The following is a 25147-nucleotide window of genomic DNA, read 5'->3' on the forward strand; positions in this document are numbered from 1 at the left end:
AGACAGGGAGATACGATATCTCCAATGCTATTCACAGCATGTTTACAGGAGGTTTTCAGAGGCCTGGAGTGGGAAGAATTGGGGATAAAAGTTGATGGAGAATACCTTAGCAACTTGCGATTCGCTGATGATATTGCCTTGCTTAGTAACTCAGGAGACCAATTGCAATGCATGCTCACTGACCTGGAGAGGCAAAGCAGAAGGGTGGGTCTGAAAATTAATCTGCAGAAAACTAAAGTATTGTTTAACAGGCTCGGAAGAGAACAGCAGTTTACGATAGGCAGCGAGGCACTGGAAGTCGTAAGGGAATACATCTACTTAGGGCAGGTAGTGACCACGTATCCGGATCATGAGACTGAAATAACCAGAAGAATAAGAATGGGCTGGGGTGCGTTTGGCAGGCATTCTCAAATCATGAACAGCAGGTTGCCACTATCCCTCAAAAGGAAAGTGTATAACAGCTGTGTGTTACCAGTACTCACATATGGGGCAGAAACCTGGAGGCTTACGAAAAGGGTTCTGCTGAAATTGAGGACGACGCAACGAGCTATGGAAAGAAGAATGATGGGTGTGACGTTAAGGGATAAGAAAAGAGCAGATTGGGTGAGGCAACAAACGCGGGTAAACGACATCTTAGTTGAAATCAAGGAAAAGAAATGGGCATGGGCCGGACATGTAATGAGGAGGGAAGATAACCGATGGTCACTAAGGGTTACGGACTGGATTCCAAGGGAAGGGATGCGTAGCAGGGGGCGGCAGAAAGTTAGGTGGGCGGATGACATTAAGACGTTTGCAGGGACAACATGGCCACAATTAGTACATGACCGGGGTAGTTGGAGAAGTATGGGAGAGGCCTTTGCCCTGCAGTGGGCGTAACTAGGCTGATGATGATGATGATGATGATGTGTGTGTGTGTGTGTGTGTGTGTGTGTGTGTGTGTGTGTGTGTGTGTGTGTGTGTGTGTGTGTGTGTGTGTGTGTGTGTGTGTGTGTGTGTGTGTGTGTGTGTGTGTGTGTGTGTGTGTGTGTGTGTGTTTGTGTGTGTGTGTGTGTGTGTGTGTGTCTTTTTGTGTAACATATACTTTGATTTCCTTGCGCTGTACAGCTGAATTATTGTACCGGCCAACTGCTAAGGAGAGCAGCAGTACAGAATGTACATATATATATATATATATATATATATATATATATATATATATTGTTTCTATACTTGCCTGAGACTCCTTGCATATCCCCTCGGACGTTTTCAGAAATGAATTACGAGAGCTAACCGAGAACAAAAAGAAAGCTCTTTTGCCACCCTTCTTCCCTATAACTTTGGGGGAAGTTGACACTACGTTCTATGGTATTGTGCTGCTGAGCACGAGGTCGCGGGATTGAATCCCGGCCACGGCGACCGCATTTAGTTGGGGGCGAAATGCGAAAACACCCGTGTATATAGATTTAGGTGCATGTTAAATAACCCCAGATGGTCGAAATTTCCGGAGTGCTCCACTACGGCGTGCCTCATAATCAGAAAGTGGTTTCGGCACGTAAAACCCCATAATTTAATTTTAATTTTAACACTACATTGTACGAGACTACTGCATCGACACTGAAAACGAATACCGACCACGAACTATATCGCATATCCCGCCAGAGGACGTAGCACTCTAGGATGCAGTATCAGCACAAAATGCCACCGAGCAACGTTACACCTACAATGTGCATAAGTAAATAAATACTTTTTATGATAAAAAACTTGTAGTAACTTTGTCCTCGCATATGACTGTGCTGCTTTGCGCACCTAACCATGGTTATTTGAGCAAATAATGTTGTTGTTGTAGTCGTCGTTGTTGTAGTCGTTGTTGTAGTCGTCGGCGTTGTCGTCGTCGTCGGTTTTGTTGTTGTTGTTGTTGTTGTTGTTGTTGTTGTTGTTGTTGTTGTTGTTGTTGTTGTTGTTGTTGTTGTTGTTGTTGTTGTTGTTGTTGTTGTTGTTGTTGTTGTTGTTGTTGTTGTTTGAAACAACGTAACAGTGGGTAGTAAAAACTGAAAGCAAGATATTTTATTACGGGTCTTTATCTGGTCTCAAGAGTCACAACTTGAACTTAAAGCCGTATGCTTCGGTATGGGCCCCCGATTTACTGGGCGTCGGTTAGCATATTTGTACGTCCGTAGTATGCGTAACACGTTTGTTTTCCATTATCTTGTAGTCTTTTTTTAAGCTCCCCCCCCCCCCCCCCAGTGGTAAATCTTGTTCCTAAACTTTGTCCCGGGGAAGTCGGCTTTCTGGTACTGTCTTTTATAACATGATTGAGCAAAGGAAGACAGTTAAGAAAGGCTTGGTACCAAAATACGTCCCCTCTGTTCTGCCGCGAAGGAAAGAGAAAATGAGGGACTCCCAGAGTAAGCTTCTGACGTCTTGACCTTTCTCAATTATGAGCACACTTCCCCAGTAAGCTACGATCTACAGTGGTCCAACAAGGCATACATCAGGCTGGAATCATCGTTTTGACGCAGGCAATTTCTCTTGTCAAAGCGTTGGGTCTTATAGCCATAAAAAACCTCGTTCGACCGCTCTCCGACCACATTTCGACTACTGTATCTCTTTTCAAACCACCCTCTTCTTGTGAACCTTCGTTGTTTGGACCTGGTACACAGTGTAACATGCTGTCGTGCACAGGTGGAAACCGCTGATCCAAAGTATAGAGCCGAGCAGCAAGCTCGAAACGAATTCTCGATGAACTTGTACCGGGACAACTCTGGGAAATATATGTTCATCGAGAGGAAGGACCCCAAGACGCTGTTCAAGGTGAGACCCCGTGTGATCGCCACTGCTCAGTCTGATACTCCAAAGACATTTACTTAATGGTATTGGCATTGAATTTAACTGTGGTCGTTTTAACGATTTAACGAGTATTTTCTGTCGCGGATAAGTACTGGCAGCTTGTGGCCAAAAGCTCGGATTTTGCTGGCGTCTAAAACAATCTGCGCTAATTAATAATTGTGATTTTAATGTCACGGCCATCTCTCTTTCTCTTTTTTTTATCTCTATTCATTGACTTTTGGCCACTCAACCACTTCCTGTCGCTTTTTGCCAGTGAAGTCCGCAAATTCGGTTGTGTTCTTGCAGTTTTTTTTTCCTTCTTGCTGCACCAGTTTTATCCGAATAGCTCTTACTTATTTTTCTTTACAGGTTGACTCAACATTTGAGGCAGTACTGTTCACATCTCAGAAAATCCAAGTGTTGTCAGCCTACTACGTGGTAAGCACTTTCAAGATGTTGAAAACAAATAATATCGACATTACACTTCAATTTCCAAGGCTTTGAAAGAGAATACCTAGTACGACTTGAACCACTGAGAAAAAGCCTGTAAATACGCAAACATACCCTTGGAAAGCTACCACTGACACTAGATAAGCAAAGCGGATACGTTTTTGCATGCGTATACGCATACTGAAGCCATGATATAGTGAGAACAAATGTGGCGAACAGCGCTTGTGTCGTCTCTTCTCGTCCGCGTGCCTTCGTTGCACTCCTACACACTGAACGTATTCCAACTTACCCAGTTCACGTTACTTGTTTCAGAGCACAAAATTCTATTAGACGTACCTTAACTCATTTAAGTTGCAGCCATCAATAGGCGGTGTAAGACACTGGTCTCGTCTCGGGCTAGCCGAGTGCTAACGCGGGGCTGGTTTCCTGACCCTCAATTGAGCTCGCTTACATTTCACTGGGCGGACTTTCAGGAATAACATAAACTACGAGCTACATAAACCTACGAGCCATCAGCTCTATTCTGAGTCGGCGCTTAGAGCTATGGTTTTGTGGGAATCCAAAAAAACGGTCGTGTACTTAGACTTAGGAGCGTCTTAAGGAACCGCAGATGCGCAGAATCAGTCCGGAACCCGCGTCTACGGCATCTCCCATAGTCCCAGCATTGCTTCTGCACGTTAAACTCCGTGAATGAATCAAATCAGCTGGATTTTTTTTTCTCTTGACAGGTTTTGTCCCGAGGCCGTGTGCTGAAAGCAGGCAAAGTCGCCACGGAAACCAACGTGCTCGAGCGCAGGGTGACTTTCAGCGTGACACCGGAAATGTCACCCAGCTTCCGGGTCCTTGTGGTCGGTTTCCTGGATGGACAGTTCGCCACAGACGCCATTTACGTCAACGCCGAACCAACCTGCACCGAGGGCTCAGACGTGAGTGAGAGAGAGCTGGCGAACAATATTGTGCGCAACAGTAGACAAAACGCTTTAGGTAATTCAAAGACGGATAATCGAAAGTTGCGTACAGGCAGTCCAACAGCATGAATTCTCTTAAAGCTTCAAAGCTTTTCGGCGGTAATTCCTTCCAATGGCCTGCGAAGAACTGAAAACTATCAGAAATAACATTATCACAGTCGATGCGATGAATTTTTCCCCCATTGCGTCATCTGCATGAGTCATGCAGCTCCAAAGAATTCCAATTACAGAGACGCTGTATTTATTTCCATTTCTTTCATTATTCATTTATTTATTTATTCTTTTTCTTGTTCTGCATGTTGCTGTGTTACAGATTTGTAGATTCGAGCAACAAAATTTAATAAGTTAGTGGCTCTTTACTAATCTTCCGGTCAATAATTTTTGCACATCCTAATGCCTTGCTGCCCGCCCTTACTGTTACCAATCGTAACAGACCTGCGTACAGCGCAGATTAGCACTACTGGGATACAGCGCTGCACAGGTAGCCACTAGTCATGTTTTCTGCTTGTTCTTTAACGTTTTGACGAATATCTGAAGGGTTACTGTTCAAAATGCTTCGCCGAGGATTTGCATTTCAAATGACAGCGTGCGACTAAGGACGGAGTGTAATCTACCGTTCAATGACACGTTGACGGAAGTGTCATGCGAAGCCATTTTTATCCATAGCCAAAAATGTAACTCTTTAATCTTTCTTTATCTTGTTTTGCTTCATGATCAGCATAGCCGGTATCATAAGGAAATATAATTTTCAGTTGCATAAGGCTCCTCGCATATGTCACTTTGCGGATGTGTATATGAAACCTTTGAATAAATTCACCTCATCGGCGGATTCCTGCACCAAATCATCCCAGTGGATATCCATGCTCCGTCAACTGCACTTAAATATAAAAACGTCCCTTCCAAGTCGGGGCTGTGTATGTCTGCGACAATGGCTTGGCTAACAAATAAGCTATTTAGTTTATTAATCGTGTTAACTGCACTCATCAAGGAAAAATAAGGCCTTTCGCTGCAGTGGTACGTGCCCGGTGGCTGGTAGTTCAATGTACAGCAAACGTTCTTAATAGACCCTCCAACACGACAGTTACACCTTCAAATACGTGTAGCACCAGCTCTAAATACTACACTGTGTGACCAGCAACCACACAGTAATGGTTTACCGTCCGAGTATCCATAAGCAAGATAATTTCCAGGGACGATGGTGTGCCCTTTAGGCCTGCTTGTCCTTGTCTACTATGTGTTTCCCCACCGACTGCTCTCTGTTCTCGGCATTTGGACCACCGGTGCAGTTTACGTTGGCGAGGGAGCACCCTGATGAAATTCTGGAGCCTGGCGCCTCGGAGACGCTGGTACTTAAGGGCAAGGCCGGGACGCGAGTCGGCCTGCTGGGTGTGGACCAGGCAGTGTACCTGCTGAGACGAAAAGACCTACTCACGCGAAGAAAGGTGAGACTATAACCTATTCTACATGCACGTACACGTTGACGTGAAACGGCATGCTGATGTCCCAATACGGATGTATCCAGAGGTATAATTATTGATAAATAATCGGTGAGAAGTTACCAGAGTTTGTTGATGACATCGCCGAAGCAGGCACAGCAGCGCATCGTGGAAATATTTCTGGCGCTTTTCTTTTGTGAAGTTCTCAAACTGCAGCATTTACGCCACCCGTTAACTCTTTCCCCTAGCAAAAGTAATGCATGTATAGCCATTGAATGTCAACAGAAAATATCTTCAATCCCATAGAAATTCAAGATAAATGTGCAACAGAAATTTCATAACGATTTTAGTGAACAACGTTTTAAACCTTCTCCGAGCAGAGCTTTTACAGCTAGAAGAAAGGTGCCGCTTTTGTGAAGTCGGGGGTCAGTGCGCTCATGAAGGTTTCGTGGATGGTGCCGGACCAGGTGCCGGCAGAAGGAAAGGCCCCGAGTGATGTTTAAGAGAAAACAAGGTTTATATTCAAACGTACGTGGTTGAATTTTAGAAACACGGCTCCAACTCTCGCAGCACACTACATGCTAGAGTCTTTGCATGTCCAAGGCTCTGTCTCACAGCAGTTCAGATCAGCTTTTTATGCTGCTTATTTCCCTCTTTCACTCGTCGAGGGAATTCAATGGCCAATCACAAACACCGAACCGTTCACAACCTCCTGTCCCCAACGTCCCACTGCTTTGCCGGCTGCCTTGTCTGCAACGTTGTATAAAACGAGGCAACCACGTGGCAAACTGTGAACCCGCCCCTGACGTCCTTCTCTCGGGAGTCATCGACAATGACCTTGTCATCAATTAGTGGCCTATTCATGACGGTCAATCTGTCAGGATCGGGAGACCGGGAAGTCGGAAGGCGGCGTTGTTGCTTTGAAGTGAGCTGTCATTTCAGGGCGTTCGAAAAGCCCAAAATCTGGAACATGACTACTTGTTCTTAAAACTCAGGTGATGATGATTTAGTCGCCTTGAGTGAACGAGGATGCGTCAACAGCACCCGTGACAGCTGCACGTCTGCCGGAGAAGCATCCTTTGCTCCGAGGGATCACCAGGCATAACAGAACTTCAAAAAGCAGATGGTGCATCGGGAGGTCGAGTTGCTGGAACAGCTCAGTGGGCTTGATGCCTCCATTGCTCAAAGATATGGAGCCGCAGCTTCCAAGAATGAAGATCTTTTGTCTGAAGGCCTCTTGATAGGTGGGCTCTGACTGGACTGCATAAATGCAATGTGACAAGCTGCAAGGAACGACCTTTGTCGGCCACACACAGTGCCGCTAGCGCCACATACAAGCCACTCTCATCGCCAGAAAGTATTAATTCAAAAAATCTGCCAACCCCCTGTCTAAAGGAAAGCCCTGAAACACAAGATTCATGTTAATCCGGACAAGTACCAAGAAACTTTCAACGACGTGTCCGCGTAAATAGACACGAATGGGATTTATGCATTGAAGCTAAGTAATCATGAATTAGAGCTTCCATAAATCAGGAAGGCGAAAGGATAACTGGCCTTCAATAATTCACAGTCTGTAATACTTAGCGCAAGATAGCTACATGATCACTGCATAATGCAAACTTGCGAAATAGACAAAAGGAAAAACCATCTACAACCCTTATCCCGTTCCTAAACTGGCTCGCGGAAGGCCTGACTTATTCCGTCTTCCTTCTAGCGCACTTCTAAATTCTGCTACTATAAGTCTACGTTCATTCAGAGCAGATGGCCGCATTTATGTGACGTGCCTTCGCATAATACGACGCAACGGGAATAGAATAAATCACCAAATCTGACAAATAAAAAAGTTCAAAAACAAAACAAGTCGCAATCAAAACTACACTGATTGGACTGGATTGGAGCAAACTTTGTTTGTGCCTGCAGTTGGGCGCTCGCGCGCCCCGACGAGGGCCCACGTCATCTACGAGATTGCCGTTACTCGGCGCGGGTCTCTGCTCGCCGTTGCCGGCTCGCTGGGTCCCCGCCTTTCGAGCGCCCCGAAGACCTGCTGGAGGGCCCAGAGCTGTTGGTCTTGGTAGTAGCTCTTCGCGGCTGCCTCGGGCCGCGGTGGGATCGTTCTTGATCGTGCTCCTTCTGGTTTTTTGATGCAGTGCCACAAGATGTGCGTGTAATCTGCCGATCTGCCGTCTCCCTCCAGTAGACTCTGCACTTATCGGTCGGGTATGTCTCGGGGTACATGCAATGCATCAGTCCCGGGCTCGGTAGCGATCCGATCTGGAGCTGTCTCAGTAGTGCCGCCTCCGCTCGACTCAGCCTCGGGTGAGGGTGTGGGAGTGTCCAGCGAGCCAGCCGGTTCGCCTTAGTGATGTCGTTGTAGTCCGCCATGCGGTCCTTGGTTCCGAACCACGTCGGACGGTCTATCGCCGGAGCGCGGTTGGTTAGCGCTCGCGTGGCTGCGTGTGCCGTCTCATTGTGGTTCTCATTGCGTTCCGATGCGTCGCCTGCGTGCGCCGGGAACCACTTGATCCTTACTTTCCTGTTTTGCAGTATGGTCGCTCGCAGTACGCGCTCGGCCTCCCTGCAGACTTGGCCTTTGGCGAAGTTTCGCACCGCCTGTCTCGAGTCACTCAGCACCGTGTGGCAGTCTGCGTGGGTGATGGCCAGGGCGATGGCTACCTCCTCCGCTTGTTCCGCTCCGTCGCTTGTCACGCTCGCTGCCATCCTCGTCGCGCCGGTTGACGCCTCTATGACGACCGCTGCGAAGGCGTTCCATTGGTATTCGGCCGCGTCCACGTACCGCGCGTGCTCGTCGTTGGCGTGCACGTCGATGAGAGCCTCGGCCCTCGTCGCTCTTCTTCCCTTGTTGAACTAGGGATTCATGTTCTTCGGTATGGGGTCGATTCTGGTCTGGCGTCGGACCTCTTCGGGGACGGGGAGCTTCATCTCCGCCTCGTTCGAGCGTCCTATTCCCAGGTCGTCCAGTATCTGCCTCCTGGCTTTGGTCGTGGACAGCCACTCCAGTTGAGAGGTCTGTTGCGCTTCGGCTATTTCTTCGAGCGTGTTGTGTATCCCGAGCTGTAAGAAGGCTTTTTATCTTCAACCTACACCTCTGTGTAACTAAAGAAAACGAAAATTCTGAAGCTTTCCTTTCTCGAGCATTCAGCTGTCATGTTTTGATGAAAGTAAACGTCAAACTAACTCAAAAAAAAATCTTGCGTACCACGAGCAGAAGAGACCAAGTATTCCCTCTGTCTAACAAAAGCTCCAAAAACTTAAACGTTCAAAAAAAATAATATCGTCAAAGAAATGAAAGTTCATGAAACTGAATCTAAAAAACGTGCCTACAAAAAGCACTCCTGCCAAATAAAACATGACTCATTATTAACTCTCGCAAAAGCATAACTTATCCACTTGCGCGACTTCCGCGTGACCTTCCAAACTGTATGCAACACTGATCCTGTTTGACTTACTATTTTACACGTGTCATCCCGTAAACATTCCAATTCAAATTGGGGATCTAACCTGAGACGAAAATGCTAACCTAACAAAATTTTGTGCTATTCCTTAGCGTTCAATGCGCAATTAACTTAAACAAATAATGAATACAAAAGAACAAAACAACTGGCAACCCATATTTCTGGTTCCTTCACTCTCGGCCCTCAAACGCACCCTTTCATGACGAGCTCGAGAGGGTCGCGCATTCCGGCGTCTTTGCAACGTGCGGTCTCGAAGAAGGCAAAAGCCGCTAATTTGCTTGACGCACCTCGTAGCTGCAACTTTAGGAGAGCAGCCTTCAAGTACTGGGAGAGAGGTATACATTCACAAACACGCGCGCGCACAGTTTCCTTATGTGCTAGGCAGTTGCCTTTCTTTCAAGAGCCGGCTGCTACAAGAGCGACCGGCTCTTGTAGCAGCCTACAGGACCCTCTGTCCTTCGCTTCCATGTATCCCTCTGCTTACAATGAGCTGCATACAATGTGGTTAGTCGGCGGTTACTAAGCCTGAATATTCGCGAAACTCTCCTTTTCGCGATGTGCGTCGCGCCGATTCCCGATCTCCGGACACGCCTAAGCCCTCCTCCGCTTTTTCAGTCTCTGGCTGGATCCTGACCTTCGTGCATTTGCGTCTGTCGCCATGGCGCTCTAGACGCCTTGACCGCATCCGCCTTTCTCATCTTCGCCCTATGCCTTTTCTTCATTATCCTTTCTAACCTATTCGAACAGCCATAGGTGACTTTTCCTGGCAGGCTGGCCGAACTTGCCACCTCCATACACGCTTGGCCTAACGGGCCCACCATTTCTTGTGCTTTCTCTCGCAGGCTGGCCGAACTTGCCGCTGACGTCCTTTCCCCGAGAGTCCTTGACAATGACGCTATCATAAATTAGTGGCCTCTACGTGACAGTCCATCTGTCAAGATCGGGAGAGTGGCCTTCGTGGCAGTCTAAAAGCCGAAGATACGGAACATGACTGATTGTCCGTAAGACTCAAGTGATGCTCATTTAGCCGTCTTGAGTGAACGATGATGTGTGAACAGCACCCGTGACAACTGCACGTCTTTCGCTGAAGCATCCTCTGCTCCGAGGGAGCACCAGGCACAGCGCCGCCTAGTCCGCGAAGACAGTAAAATTATGTTTGAAATTCGTCTTTCTACATTACCGACATACGTAGATCCCCTAATATGTGCTCAATAAACACTAATAGAAGCCTTCTTCTGAAGCCTAACGTTTTCACACTTTAATCATTGCCTACTAACACTCCGTAGCGTCGACTCTCGTACACCGTCTTGCGCTCTTTGCAGCGTCTTGCGCTCTTTCCAAGCACTACTACCTCATCCGATCATATTCCAGTGCCAGTCGCCTGGTGACTCAGCTAGCTAGCACATCGTGAACCAAAGGTTACGAGCTTAACTTTCCTCGATGGTGAGGCATATTCAACTCGTCACCAGTTCTAAGCTTCAGTCTTCTGTACGAAGAGAATACGGAAACCTTCGAACTATTTATAAACAACTTCCTCATAATCTACTTCAATGAAGAATGTTCATCTTTTGGCACGTTATATGTTGGCACCCTGTAAACAAAACTTTCAATGGCACCTAGGTATCCCTACGTGGATGAATGCGAAAGCATAGCGACGTCTCTCCGATGGAGCCTCGGCCTCGTTCGCGTACTTGCGTGGGCGGCCAAAGGAACAGGGCGCAGCTGCTGACTGAGAAGTCGAAATCGAAGGTTCGTCCATCGCAGGCATGGCAGAGCTGACCGAAATCACCGCACCGAGTGGAAGCTGCGCGAACCGCGGCGCTTTATATACACCGGCCGCACAGTTTCGGCTTCCAAGAAACTGCACCTTATGCAACCGTAATTATTTCCGGGAAACGTCTGCGGCGAACGCTATGTGCAAAGGCTAGCTTTCTGGTTCCTCCTTTCCCCCCGCACGACCAGCGTCTCCGCTGCCGTTGGGGTGGTGGTAGTGGTGATGGTGATTATTATTATTATTATTATTATTATTATTATTATTATTATTATTATTATTATCATCATCATCATCATCATCATCATCATCATCATCATCATCATCTCCTTTTAAACTGGGTGGCGGGTTTCGCCACCAGACTCGCGCTATTACACTGCCTAATGTCCTACCTAGGTTAAAAAAGAAAAAAGAAAAGGAAAAAACACTAATTTCTTTACCAAATTTTGGGACCCCCTATTGTGAAGTTTCCTTGCGTCTTGGTTTTTGTCGTTTCCCTACTTTTCTTCCACCAATCTTCTAATCGCCTCCTACTAATCTCTATTGCGGACATGTTATCCCTTCCCCTTGCTCTCGCTGAACCCAAGGGCTTCAAGGAGATGAGCGGTGCCTAAATCGACCGCTGGGCAGATAACATCACATTCTAATAAAACATGCTCCATCGTTTCCCTAGCTTTACCGCAGCAAGCACATGCTTCTTCTTCCTTCTTATATCTCGCATTATAAGTGCGCGTTCTAAGGCATCCTGGTCTCACTTCGACAAGTAATGAGCTTACCTTTGAGTTATCATACATTCTTTCTTTCCTGATTTTCTTTCCTAGTCTTAAGTAGTTACTCATGGCAGATTTCTTTTCCATTACCGCCACCCATGAGGTCATCTCAGCCTCTCCGACTTTCCGCTTGACGTTCTTTGTTGCTGTGTTGCTCATCATAATGGCGACATACTTGCTGGTAAGCTTGCTAGTTCTTTTTCCTCCACTCTGAATCAATATTTTTCCTGTACAAATACCTCAACACTCTCCAAGCCCATTTACGTTCTTCCATATTCCTCAATCGTTCTTCATAATCAATTTTACTGTGAGTTTTGCTCACTTCACAACTTTTCCAGCCCATAGCGGCCTGCACAGCTTCATTTGTAGACTTCCTGTGAGCACCCAATGCGAGGCGTCCCAATGACCTTTGGTTGCCATCGAGTCTTGATTGTATCCCTAATTTCAAGCAAACAACTCCATTTCCAAATGTAAGTCCTGGAACCATTAGACCTTTTCACGTACCCCGGAGCACCTCATGCCTATTGTATCCCCATAGCGCTCTGTGTTTCATTATGACTGCATTTTTCTTTCCCTTTACTGTTATTGTTTTTCCTCTGTTTCCATATGTCTATTACCTTCGCTTATCCATATAGAAAAGTATTTATATTTTGTTATCCGAGGTATTTCCTGGCCCTGTATTGCCATTGTCTGTTCGCTGTTCTCATTGAATACCATTGCGCCTGACTTCTAACGCTAAATTTCAAACCTAAATTCTCACCTTCCTGTCCACAGATATTAGCCAGAGGTTGGAAATCACTTTCCTTGTTAGCTAGCAAAACAATTTCGTCCGCATAAAATAAACCTGGAACCTGCTGCTCTACTACTCTACCCGCCTGTTTGTATGATAGATTAAACCCGATCTTACTTTCCCCTAGCACCCTCTTTATCCTCACCATGTACATCATAAACAGCAGTGGGGATAAAAGGCACTCCTGCAGCAGTCCCATGTTGATATCAACTTTCTCCTCGCTCCTCATCTCTTCCCATTCAACGCAAACGGTATATTCTTGGTAAATCTCTCTCAAAAGCTGTAGACAATCGTCACGTAATCCTTCCCCTTCCAGAATATCCCACAAAACGTTGCGGTCTATGTTTTCATAGGCTCTTGTAATGCCTGAAAAGGTCACGTATAACGGTCAGCTTTCTACTTTTTATATTTCAATACACTGAGTAAGAACAAATAAGTTATCATCCAAAATCCTACTTATGCTGAAGCCGTTCTGAAGTTCTCCCAAAATTCGATTATTCCCTGCCCATGCTTGCAGCTTTAATTTGATTGCCTGTATTGCTATCCTGTATATTACCGATGTAATGGTCAACGGCCTATAGGAGTGAATTCTATCTTTCTCCCCCTTACCTTTATAAATTAAATTCATTCTACTTTGTCGCCAACTGTCTGGTATTCGCCTATCTTTTAAAGTGTTTTCCACTGCTTTCACCAGAACTTTCTTACTTCTTGGTCTTAGTTCATTAATCAGCCTAACGGGAACCTTAGGAATTTTCTCTTCTGCTTTCTTCCAGTTGAAATTTATCAGCAACAGCTCCTTTTCTCCGTGGGTCTCTTTCATGCTCTTTTTTTCTTCAAATACAACCTCGTCATTGGCTTGGAAAGATTCGGCTGTTATTTTCCGGATGTAATTTATTGCCGCTTCTCCTTCCAGTCTGTTTTCATCTTCATCTAGGATATGTTGTATTGTTGTTGACTTCCTGCCTAATAGTTTATGTGGTTACAAAATATTCTAGGTGGGGCCTTCTTTTTCTCACGTATTTTTGACAACCAACGTTCACTTTCACCTTTTATCTCTGCTTGCACCAGTATTTGAACCATAGACTTTCTCTCCCGGTATATTTCCCATTTACTGGCTGCATCATCCTGCCGCAACTGCGCCTTCTTTGCCTGCCTGTGCCCTCGAGGTACTTTCTGTCGTTCGGCCATTGCTTCTCGTATCTCCCTGTTCCACCAGCTTTTCGGTTTCATTTTTCCTTTCCAACGAACATGTTGTTTCTCTTTCCGTATTTCTTTCGTTATTACACTTAGAAGTTCACTATATTCCCACTCTTTACTTGGCCATTTGGCAAGTTCTTCCTCGACTCTAGTGACTATATTTGTTATGTGTTCAGCGTTCAAATTTGGACTGACCATTTTGCACTTCTTGCTCACTTTCCCAACTACATATGCCATTTTCAAAATGACGTGTTTATGGTCACTCCCTATGGTGCTATACTGTTCCTCATCAATGACCATTTCTTTCAACTTATCATGAATTCCTTCTGTCATCCGACAGTAATCAATGGTTGATTGCCGGTTTCCCACTTCCCACATGATCTGCACTTCACACTTAGGCCCTGTATTCACGATAACGAGGTTATGTTGCTCACAAAGATCTAGCATTGACTTCCCGTTGTTGTCAGTATAGCCGTCTAAATCCTGTATGTGGGCATTCATGTCACCTAATAGGATAATTTCAGCATGATTCCCGAAACCCTTAATATCAGCACTTATGCATTCCGCTAACTCTTTATTCTTCTTGTGCAATTATTTCCGGTCCACGAATACGTAACGCCCAGCCAAGTTCATTTTCCCACTCATTGTACCTGATAACCAAAGATGCTCTTGACATTTTGAATTTACTCTTTTCCATTTGGCTTCCTGATGGATGAGCATTCCGACTCCCCCTCCCTTTCTTTCTGACTTAGTTCGGTTGCACCCTTCCCAAACATAATTCTCAATCACTGGCGGCTCTTCTGAGTCTCTAAGGTGCGTTTCTGTGATTGCATACATCCCTATTTATTCTCTATTTAACTGCTCCTCATTCTCTGCCAACCTTTTTTTTTTCTTTCTTCTGCCGCCCTGCATGTTCATATAGCCTATTGCATGGTGAGCTCTCTTTCTTGCTTTCCTACTTTTTCTATTATTGACGGCGATGCTATCCTGAGGTCCCGTAGGGGACCTTCTCCATTACTTGCTACTCTGGCCTCCTGGGCGCCCGTGCGGCCCCTGAAAAAGCAAAAGCCCGACCAGCAAGTCGCCAGCCCACTTGCAAGCCTGTAACTGAAGTCGATCCCGTCTGGCTTATAAACCACCACACCTTCTCACTTCCCTGTTTACTTCGACAACCTCGAAGCCGTTCTCTCGGCTCATTTTCCATATCGCCTCATTAGCAGCCACTACGGCTTTTTGTACGTGACTGTCACATATAGGCACCTCCGGTAGCGTGCAGACCACGATCTGCACCTGAGGGGACAGCTGCGCAAGTCGTCCACCACCTTCGCCAAGCGCTTGGCTAGTCCTGACCCTTTTAGCCCACCTGCTTTTATGACAAGGTTGCGCATGTGGGCATTTTCCGCGAGCTTTGCTTTTGCTCGCTCCAGGACAGAGCCCAGCGTCCGCCCAGGAAATGTCCCTACCGCCGCGCATCCTGATGCGCGGAGGTGTTTCGAGGAATCACACACACACGCGGGGCGCGCGTGTCGTCGATTGGCTGGGACTACGCGACTTTTTGACCATCTCTGACCCTCCTCCCACACACACACACACACACACATATAACACACAACGCACGAACGCACAGAGAGTTTGTGAGTTTTATTATTTCAAAACTCGTAACGGATGGCCCTCGGCCCTCGGCAGCCGATGCATTTTTTATCGCTTGCAATCCAAAATGTACTCCACAGCAAAAACACAACATGACAGCTCGCTGTTTGACAGTCGCCCTCCAACAAAACGTAAGATTGTACGTGCAGATTCATTATTTTTGGGAATGAACGCGACAAAAACGTAAACAACCGATAGAAACGAACGAGTGCTCAACTAAAGGTCTATAAGAATAAGCGCGCGATATCGTATCCAAGTAAAACGGTCATGTACCCTGTGTCTGCCACTTTCAACTAGAAAACAGTATCCGACCCGTAAGAGTGGCTGCCCACTGTTTCTGTTGGTGCAACACAGGTGTTCCAGTCCATGGAAGCGAAAGACCTCGGCCGCGGACTGGATGCTGGCACAGCAGCGCTGCACGCACTCGCAAACTCGGGTGTCGCAGTGCTTGCTGCCCAGGGAGCGTACGGCGGAGCAGGCAAGCCACATAACTACGCAACGTTTCGTTTCTGAGCTCATGAAAAAAAAAATTAATGAGGTTTTACATGCCAAAACCACAATTTGAGTACGAGGCAGGACGTAGTGTGGGGCTCCGGAGTCATTTGGACCACCTGCGCTTCTTTAACGTGCACCTAAATCTAAGTAGACAGGTGTTTTCGCATTTCGCTCCCATCGAAATGTGGCCGCTGTGACTGGGATTCTATCCCGAAGCCTCGCGCTTAAAGCGCAACACCATAGCCACTAATCAACCACGGCAGGTAACTCACGGAAACACTGCGGCTGATAATCATGCGTAAAAATGAAAACTCTCAAACTGTATGCCTTTTTGTTTCCTCCGTGCCACAAGCTTTGCACATAAAGCGCCGCCTGCATTAAATGTAAGTTGCGGCAATAAATTGAAATATTTTATCTTTTTTATAGCTCCTTTTAAAGCGCTGCAAGCGCTGAGCGTTATACGTTACCGATATATGATGAAAATGGATGAGAACGAGTATTTCTCTTTTTTTTCAGGGGATGATCGACGACGAGCAAAGCGGGACGTTACCTCCAATTGTGAGTAATTTGTTGTTGTTGTTGTTGTTGTTGTTGTTGTTGTTGTTGTTGTTGTTGTTGTTGTTGTTGTTGTTGTTGTTGTTGTTGTTGTTGTTGTTGTTGTTGTTGTTGTTGTTGTTGTTGTTGTTGTTGTTGTTGTTGTTGTTGTTGTTGTTGTTGTTGTTGTTGTTGTTGTTGTTGTTGTTGTTGTTGTAAAAGAAATGGGCATTACTGTCCAGAATGATTGCGCCCCATTTAAAACATAACTCCATGCACGGTTCTACACGTGCTTGTATTCTCGCCTCGTGCTGCTCCAGTGGAAGGATTCCAGGACGAGACGCTCCGCAACTGCTGCTCGAGTGGCCTCCAGAAGGACCCCTTCCTGCGCAGCTGCTCGCAGCGCGAGGAAGCCCTGCGCAGCTACTTGATTGCCGGCAGCGCTCTCTACTCGGACAAGTGCGTCGAAGCATTCGTCACGTGCTGCAAGCAAGTCGAAGGTACGGACAGTATGCGCGAAGTGGTGCGCCTCGCGGCTCCCCTTTCCCTTTGCCACGTCATTGCACTCCAATTCTTTCAACCACAGAGTTTATTACGCCAGACTCTAGTCGAATCAAGTGCTAAATGGAGCGTTGCAAACATGCCTCTACTACTGCGCCGCTTCTGTGGAGCTGCTTGAGTGAAGGAAGCATTTGCGCCGTCCACTGTCCTGTGCGCACTGTGCGCCTTCCTTTCTTTTTTGTAGGCGTGACTGCGGTTGATTTCTATGCCGCTCTTTCTATGCAAGCATTTCTTTTCACAATAGGTACCATTTACATAGGTGCTACACGTCGAAGTGGTTGCCGCCTGTCAAAGAATTAACCACGGTGATTGAATTTTAACACAGTGACGCCAGCCTATAGCAATGGCTTTTGATTTCTAAACGTGATGTTTACCTACTTCTTTTTTTCTTTGGATTCTTTTGGCCCGTGCAGATAATTTAAATAAGAAAGCAGCCAGGTGCGGTGGTAACAACACCGGACCCGCGATGGAATAATCATTAGTTCGAACCCCGCCCAGGGAGGAAGACTCTTTCTTGCGCTCGACTGCATTTTGTGACGACAGATCAGCCAACCGACCGAATATGGAAATACGCAACCCATTTTAAAACAAGTCCCAGTGCTTTAATGTTGAATTGCTCAAAAGAATTCCGAGTAGTGCATGCGTTGTAACACTTGCTAAAATGAAGACAAAAATGTATAGCTCAACTAAAAAGCGACTAAAACGATGGAATGTACGCAAGGTTATGCACAAAGCTGGCGTAAATAATATTGCTCTCAGCAAGCGTGAAAAGCTAGTTAGCTTCGGTTCACCCATTTATTTGTTGTCCTACCCACATTATGTAGCGCTTGCCTAGCTCACCTTACGGCTTCTTCCGCTTTTCCCACTTTATGTCAGACAATCAACCCGTCGGAAGATCGAACGCCGAAGTCGCCGACGTGCTCGGAGACAGTGGTTTCGACTTCAGCGGCAAAGAACGGCAGGACTTTAGGGAGACGTGGCTATTTCAACAATTGACAATTGGGTATGTCACGCCATCGAGATCTGCACTATTGCTAGTCGCACTTATTTTTGGCTTCGAGCTCACGTAGAGCCACATAATAAGACTGAAATTTTGACACAAAATATTTTGGCTATACAGTGAGGGATGCATTGGTGTAAGAAAGTCTAGCGTAGCTGAACTGTGGGCGTGGCTACAGATTTCTACAACGCCTCTGATTATCACTATGTGTGGCGTTCAAAAAATTTCAGCGAGGGTCCGAAGACAACCTACGAGGTGTCCCTGCCTGATACCATCACAACCTGGGAGCTCAGTGCCGTGAGTGTGGCGCCATCCGGCGGCATCTGCGTCCACGACCCGCTGGAGATTCGAGTCTTCAAGAAGCTATTCGTCGAAGTCAACCTGCCGTACTCTGTCATTAAGAACGAGCAGGTCGAAATTCCGGTGACGGTGTACAACTACGACAGTAGTGACCAGGTGGTATGTATCTTTTGCGTGCTCTTCAATTTGTATGGTATGCCACGACTCTCATTGGCGGATTAGTTTCCTGGTTACGCCTTGAGTTCACATATCGGACGAACAGCGCGACAGCAGACAAGGACGAAGTAGGGTACTCGTTGCTCGTGTAAGTGTATTCTGCTTTGTCCTTGTACTACATGTGTACTTTCCAACCATATGAATGTCATCCAGCCAGCCGGAGTTTACCTCCTACCATCTAGAAGCTCGTGCTTAAAGCATTGTTTGCTAACTCGACATCAGCTTTTGACCGTCAGGTGCACCTATATTTAAATTGGTGCGCCATATGTTTAATAAAAGGTGATCTTAGCGTCGTATTCCTTTATTTAAGCTCGTCTTTTCCTTGACGAAGTCGTCGGCCTGCACTCCCTTTTAAAAACTAAAAACCATAAGAACAGTAAAAAAACGTGAACGTGCAAAAATTCCAGCGTGGCTCTTTAATTGAGGAAACAAGCTGTCTTGCAGACGTCTACAGAAAGTTTAGCGAACCATTCCTACATAGTATGCAGTTGCATGAATGTATGAAGCCTCCTTAGTTCATGTTAAGATATGGAAACATATTATCTAACGGTGTTTTCTTAAAATATCTTACCAAATTTATCTATGTTTATTTAGCAAATCAAAACAAACTTCTTGGTGGGAATGAGCTAAAACGTTACCTAAGTAATTAAGGTTGTCGACACATAATTTTTTGCTTTGAAAGTGTGCCGTGAAAGTCAAAGTATGCCGTGTTTGTTTCTGCGCGCAAGAGCGGAGCCCCGTTTTGGTTTCTTGACAGCTACCGCCGATTACGCTTATATATTCCACATATTCTATAAGTGTTACATCTTTGTTGAGCACGAGGGTGCCATACAGCCAGTAAATCAGTTAATCAATTAACGAATCACACAGACAACTCTTTAATCGTGGTCTAGCATGAACGAATAGTACACAATGAAACCACGGAAGGAGAGATTGACCAGATTCTCGCAGCTAGAACATACCGGGTACGAATAAGGATGAAAGCCTCCGTGTCAGGCACTTCGCCGTCCGCGTTCTGCAAATTCTGGTCGCGAGAAAAAATAAAAGAAACTTCATAAGCACCGACTGGCGCAGATTTATTGTGATCTCAAGCCCTGCTATCAAGCCCGACATTAAGCTCCATTTTCGTAAAGACAACCATTTGCAACAGGGTACAAGGACGGAGAAGGCTGCATGCTATATAAGGAGGTATTATGTGCAATACGAGTGGAAGACAAACAGCAGTCGGTGCCTTGCAACACGGCACCTAATGCTCACCTCAGAGATGAGTGCGCACGTAAAGCAAGAAGATCGACCGGCGTTCCAGGTGCGAGTGGCCATGCTTGGGACTAGGGACGTGTGCTCGGGCGCCAAGGAAGGCAAGCCCTCTGCGGTACGCAAGGTCACAGTGCCCAAGGGACAGGGTCTCACGGTGGTGTTCCCCGTGGTGCCACTGGCTGCCGGCGAAAGAGAGATCCACGTGGTAGCCGTCAGCGACTCATCAGCAAGAGACGCTGCTAAAGTGACGCTCAGGGTAGAGGTGAGCCACGCGTACCTTAATTTATTCACTCCCGTTAATTCGACCTCGGTTAGTTTGACATTTCGCTTAAGTCAAACGCACCTGAAAGTACTGGTGCGAAATCACGCACTGACTATGAAATGAAAACTTGTTTTCTTCGAATGCGAAAGCATACAGCGCCAGGTAATTCGACCTGCACCGGCGTAGAAGGAAAGCGGTTGAATATGTTCAAAACGATCGTAATACGACATTCTCAGAAAAAGTTAATTTTGGCTAATCCGCGCTCGAGATCAACGGCGGTTCATTTTGCGTTTTGGTCACTAAGCTAATTGTCTCTCTCGGCATTGCTGAACTATCACTCCGGTGAAAATGACTTCGTATATTTGAATGTTTTTTTTTCTTAATTGAGTCAAGACTTCATTACTTGTCATGATCACAGCGCCGCCTTCTTCTTCACGCTGTTGAAAACTGCGCTGACATAATTATTAGACTGAAGCGAAGTACTGTTGACTGTAGTATAGACCACGCGCCCCAAGTGCTCGGCTCTTGCAATGTCAGATGTTTGACCATTGCTTTGCATGTGCCCTAGGATGAGGGAGATCAGATGTAAGATGTTGAAACAGGCTGGACTGAAGTCAAACCCACCTGAAAACTACAACCGCTGGGTGACGGACAATAATTTGCAGACACATTGCTGCAGTTCCGGTATGATGCAGAGTTGGAAGCCTTTAGTTGACGTTTGCTTTATTCTCCCATACTCATTGCAGCAAATCCTCCCGAATAAAAGGAATCCTTCGTGAGCTACCATCGTGAGCTACCATCTAAATACATGGAAAGTGAGAAATCTTCGTTGTTTCTTCATGATTTTGTTTTTCAGCACCCGCTGCACCGATTTGCAACTTTCCTTTCCCTTCCTTTACCTTTCCTTTCCCTTTCCCCTTTCCCTTCCCCTAGTGCAGGGTGCTGCCCCAGTGCACGGAACACAGTTAAAATATCAATGTAAAAAAATTAAGTTATGGGGTTTTACGGGCTAAAACCACTTTCTGATTATGAGGCACGCCGTAGTGGAGGACTCCGGAATTTTCGACCACCTGGGGTTCTTTAACGTGCACCTAAATCTAAGCACACGGGTGTTTCCGCCCCCATCGAAATGCCCCCATCAAAAAACCGGGATTCGATCCCGCGACCTCGTGCCCAGCAGCCCAACACCACAGCCACTGAGCAACCACGGCGGGTTCAAAAAATATCAATGTATGCCGACGACATCTGCGTCTGGGCATCTGGTCTGACACGGCCGCAAGTATGCGCCAGGCTTCAAAAAGCTGCCACGTCAACATCGGCGTACTCAAATGAACAAGGCCTAAAGATCTTGCCAGAAATATGCGCATTGGTCGCGTTTAGCGGAAAGCCAATGAGATCATACGATGTCTCTATCGACGGTTAAAGCACACCTTATGTGAGGACGCACCGATTCTTAGGTGTAATCATTGATCGTGACCTCTGCTGGAGTCCTCTTGTGGCCTACCTAAAGAAGCGCCTGACGTATATTTGTAATGTGTTTACGTTTCTTGGAGAAAAAGTCTGGGGTACTTCAGTACATGCGATGATGCAACTGTACAGGACGCTCTTTTTTGGGTATTTACGATACAGCTTGCCTGTGCTGACCAACACCTGCACAAGTAATATCCGTACGCTGGAAAGCGTCCAGGACCAGGCATTTAGAGTGTGTCTTCGACTGCCGCGGTGCTCGTCAACGGCTGAAACAATTGCCGTTGCACACGATTTCCAGCCAAGACCCATATAGCCATGCAAGCGCTCAGAGCACTCCGGAAACATCTGTTGCTGATGTTTGATGATGTTTGACTTTGATGTTTGTGAAAGAGCATAAATTTCTTGGAATTATTCTTGACCGCCATCTAACATGGGCTTAACACATCCGCACAATTGAAAAGCAGATCAATGCAGTAATAAACGTACTTCGGCGACTCGCAGGCACAACGTGGGGGGGATCAGTCTCTTCGCTACCACAAGTTCATAACGCACTCATAAAACAAAAAATTGCTTACTCGGCACCTATTCTCCATGGTTTATCGCAAACTACTGAGGAACGTCTTCAACGTTTACTCGCAAGAGGGCTGCGAGTGTGTCTTGGGGTTCCGCAGGCTACCTCGAGTTCTTTAGTAATTGCTGAAGCTCGTCACCCACCATTTCCAGTCATACGAATGGTTGAAACATGCCGACATATTTATCGCATCTTAACCCAACACGAGAATCATCCATTAAACCTCGCGCTTACCGAAAGAAACAAAAGCAAAATTCACGATGTTGTTCGAGAACATAAAGCATTATTACCAAGATTTGAATTATGCAAAGTGGATGTTTGTTACCCTCCCTGGATGTTAACAAGTCCTAAAATAGAATTATCGGTTGACGGGATTATATCTAAGAGAGACATGCTCATAGTAGCCGCACAACAACTGGCACTCTTCCAAATTTACTCCTTATATCCCCAGTACATACACGTTTGTACAGATGGTTCGTGTCATAAAAATTCCTCGACTTCAGCATTCGTCATTCCACATTTAGCGCTAGAGCAAACATTTAAATTATCCCGAGAGACATCTTCCACCGTGGCAGAACTGTTTGCAATCCTGTGTGCTTTGCGTTTCATAGCATCAAAAGAACATTCGCAAAAATGGGTTATCTTTAGCGATTCGCAAGCCGCTCTCACATTACTACAGAACAATAAGAAAATTTCTTTGAACACTTTGCTATTGTATGAGACACTCAAAGAACTTACAAAAGCAAGCGCAATGAACCACGTAATTGCATTCCAGTGGATACCTGGGCACTGCAATATTCCTGGAAATACTGCAGCGGACGCAGCTGCGAATCGGGCGCACAATAACGCGGAGACAACCAATCTTCTTCTATTGTGTAGTGAAGTCCGTCTGCTCCTGAGACAGATTTCTTGTCGCCTCAGCAAAACTACCCGGTTTGATCAGCAAACTAAAAACTCTGAGTTATACTTTATAGGCCCATGTATAAACTTAACAATGCCGGAAAATCTAAGAGACAGACAATTTGAAACATTGGTACACCGCCTGCGTCTTGGTACTGCATTCACTAAACACTTCTTGTACAGGATAAAACGTGTCTCTAGTCCACAGTGTTCTTGTGGCCATGCAGACGACGAAGTGCATCATCTTCTCCTCGAGTGCACTAAATACAATCCACAAAGAAGAGTACTGCAAGCAGATTTGTTGATATTAGACAGAAGACCATTCACTCTAAAAAAAAATACTTGGTCCATGGCCAACTGCGGGCCTTCAAAAAAGAGCGCTTCTTGCTCTGAAAAAGTTTTTAGAGGAGACCAACATTTTGGGAAAATATTAGGTATCAGATGATCCGAATGCGCTAAATGAGTAACTTAAACGTTGTTCGTGATTCATAATTGGTTTATGTGGCGATCGCAACTTTTATGCAATATTTATAATTCTGTTCTGTACTTGCAGTGCATTACATGTGTTGTGTGTTATGGCTGTTCTAAATATCTGACTTTATGTATGCGTACGTGGACTGAACTAATTCACAGAACTTTGCGACTCATGTACTGTTGGACTGTATATTTTTTATTCATCCAGTGTTCTACTGAGTGCCATATTTCGTGTCGCTATTCTCCCTTTCTACGCAAATTTATTTCCTTTGCCAAGTGACAAGGAGTAGCCCGTGCCACCATAGAGGCGCCAACCTCTCCTAATATTCACGTCAATAAAAAAAAAGACACCTTGCTCGAGCCCCTGCCCCTCATCTAGCCTCACTGCCAGAGGATCGACCACGTGCTTCCTTTCCTGAAACAGTCCTGCCCTATCGTGCACACTTTCCATCAGGTTATACAGCTCCAGCGAAAGTTCCGTTTCCACCATGGTGCTTGGCTCAAGCAAAGGTTCGACTAATGGTACCAGAAATACGAAGAAAAGCCCAACTCTCGTCTCCAGCACTCAAGCAGCTTTCACTGCTTTTGCTGTACGAGACGTACAACGATCATCATCACCTATATACTGACGCTTCAACCACGGTGAATGGGTCTGCAGAATCGGTGATCTTTCCTGCAATACCCTCCACCATAAAGAATCGATTATCTCACCAGACTACATCGACTGCCGCGGAGCTTGCTGCTATTCGTTGTACACTTCATGTAATTTCTTAAGAACTACCCAAGAAATGGAGAGTGTTCAGTGACTCCAAGGCTGCTCTTCATTGTTTGGTTTCTGCCTTATGCCGAGGACCCCACGAACAACTAGTTCTAGAAATCAGACTGCTGCTTCACCACCTCGTCGACCAAGGACACGACATCACGTTACAATGGATTCCAAGCCACTGTGGCATAATGGGCAATGAACATGCCGATGCAGCAGCACAATCTGCACATGAAGAGGGCTTGCAAGACTCCATTCCATTCTCATGAACAGACGCTGCAATGAAAATTCGTGTGCTTGCAAATGAAGCCATCAAAACTTCATGGAACACACCAAGCTTGAAGCATACACGTATTTACCGACTACACCCATCCCTTCGACTTCGACCCCCATCTGGACTCTCTCGACCTGAAACAGCAGTACTTTGCCGACTGTGGCTTGGTGTCGCCTACACAAGATCTTTCGCCTTCCGAGTCGGTATGGATGACAGCGTGGATTGCAGTCACTACGGCGGCGAGGAGACTATCGAACACATACTTTGCCACTGTCCTCAATACAGCGCGCACCGGCTGTCACTAGCGACCGCGTTGGCGCGCCTTAACGACAGGCCACTTTCAGAACAGTCAGTTTTGCAATGCCGACAGGAACTGTCGTCGCAGCGAAAGTCGGTCAAGGCTTTGTTGGCCTTCTTACGTGACAGTGGCCTATTAGAAAGACTATAATGACCCCATTCCGTCCTTTTTCATATTTTCTTTTCTCACGCTTTTATTTTTGTCATGCTCATCTTTCCGTCTTTACTTCACCTTTCCCTTCCCCTAGTGCAGGGTAGCAAACCGGAGGCTTTAACTCTGGTTAACCTACCTGCCTTCCTCTCATTTGCATCTCTCTCTCTCTCTTTCTCTCTCTCTCTCTCTCTGCAACTAACTACAGCCCAAGCCTTTGCTGAAACCAAGACGAAATATTCAAGCACACTAAAACTTTACACTTCCTCGTAACAACATCCCTGGAGCCACTGCTTCATTTTGTACCTAACA

At 46.1% G+C, this 25147-nt stretch overlaps 1 protein-coding gene across 1 annotated transcript in view; it reads left to right on the forward strand.

Moving 5' to 3' along the window:
* The window catches only part of LOC142571747 (venom factor-like), a 120873-nt gene that overhangs the window by 36708 nt on the left and 59018 nt on the right, over positions 1 to 25147 (forward strand). The window contains exons 11-20 of the mRNA XM_075680325.1: positions 2662 to 2790; positions 3175 to 3243; positions 3984 to 4181; positions 5510 to 5665; positions 15665 to 15788; positions 16322 to 16363; positions 16660 to 16839; positions 17777 to 17903; positions 18131 to 18359; positions 19723 to 19935. Coding sequence (XP_075536440.1) covers positions 2662 to 2790; positions 3175 to 3243; positions 3984 to 4181; positions 5510 to 5665; positions 15665 to 15788; positions 16322 to 16363; positions 16660 to 16839; positions 17777 to 17903; positions 18131 to 18359; positions 19723 to 19935 — 1467 coding nt within the window. The remainder of the gene's footprint in view (positions 1 to 2661; positions 2791 to 3174; positions 3244 to 3983; positions 4182 to 5509; positions 5666 to 15664; positions 15789 to 16321; positions 16364 to 16659; positions 16840 to 17776; positions 17904 to 18130; positions 18360 to 19722; positions 19936 to 25147) is intronic.

Source organism: Dermacentor variabilis, chromosome 2, assembly GCF_050947875.1.
Source record: "Dermacentor variabilis isolate Ectoservices chromosome 2, ASM5094787v1, whole genome shotgun sequence".
Classification (NCBI taxonomy): domain Eukaryota; kingdom Metazoa; phylum Arthropoda; class Arachnida; order Ixodida; family Ixodidae; genus Dermacentor; species Dermacentor variabilis.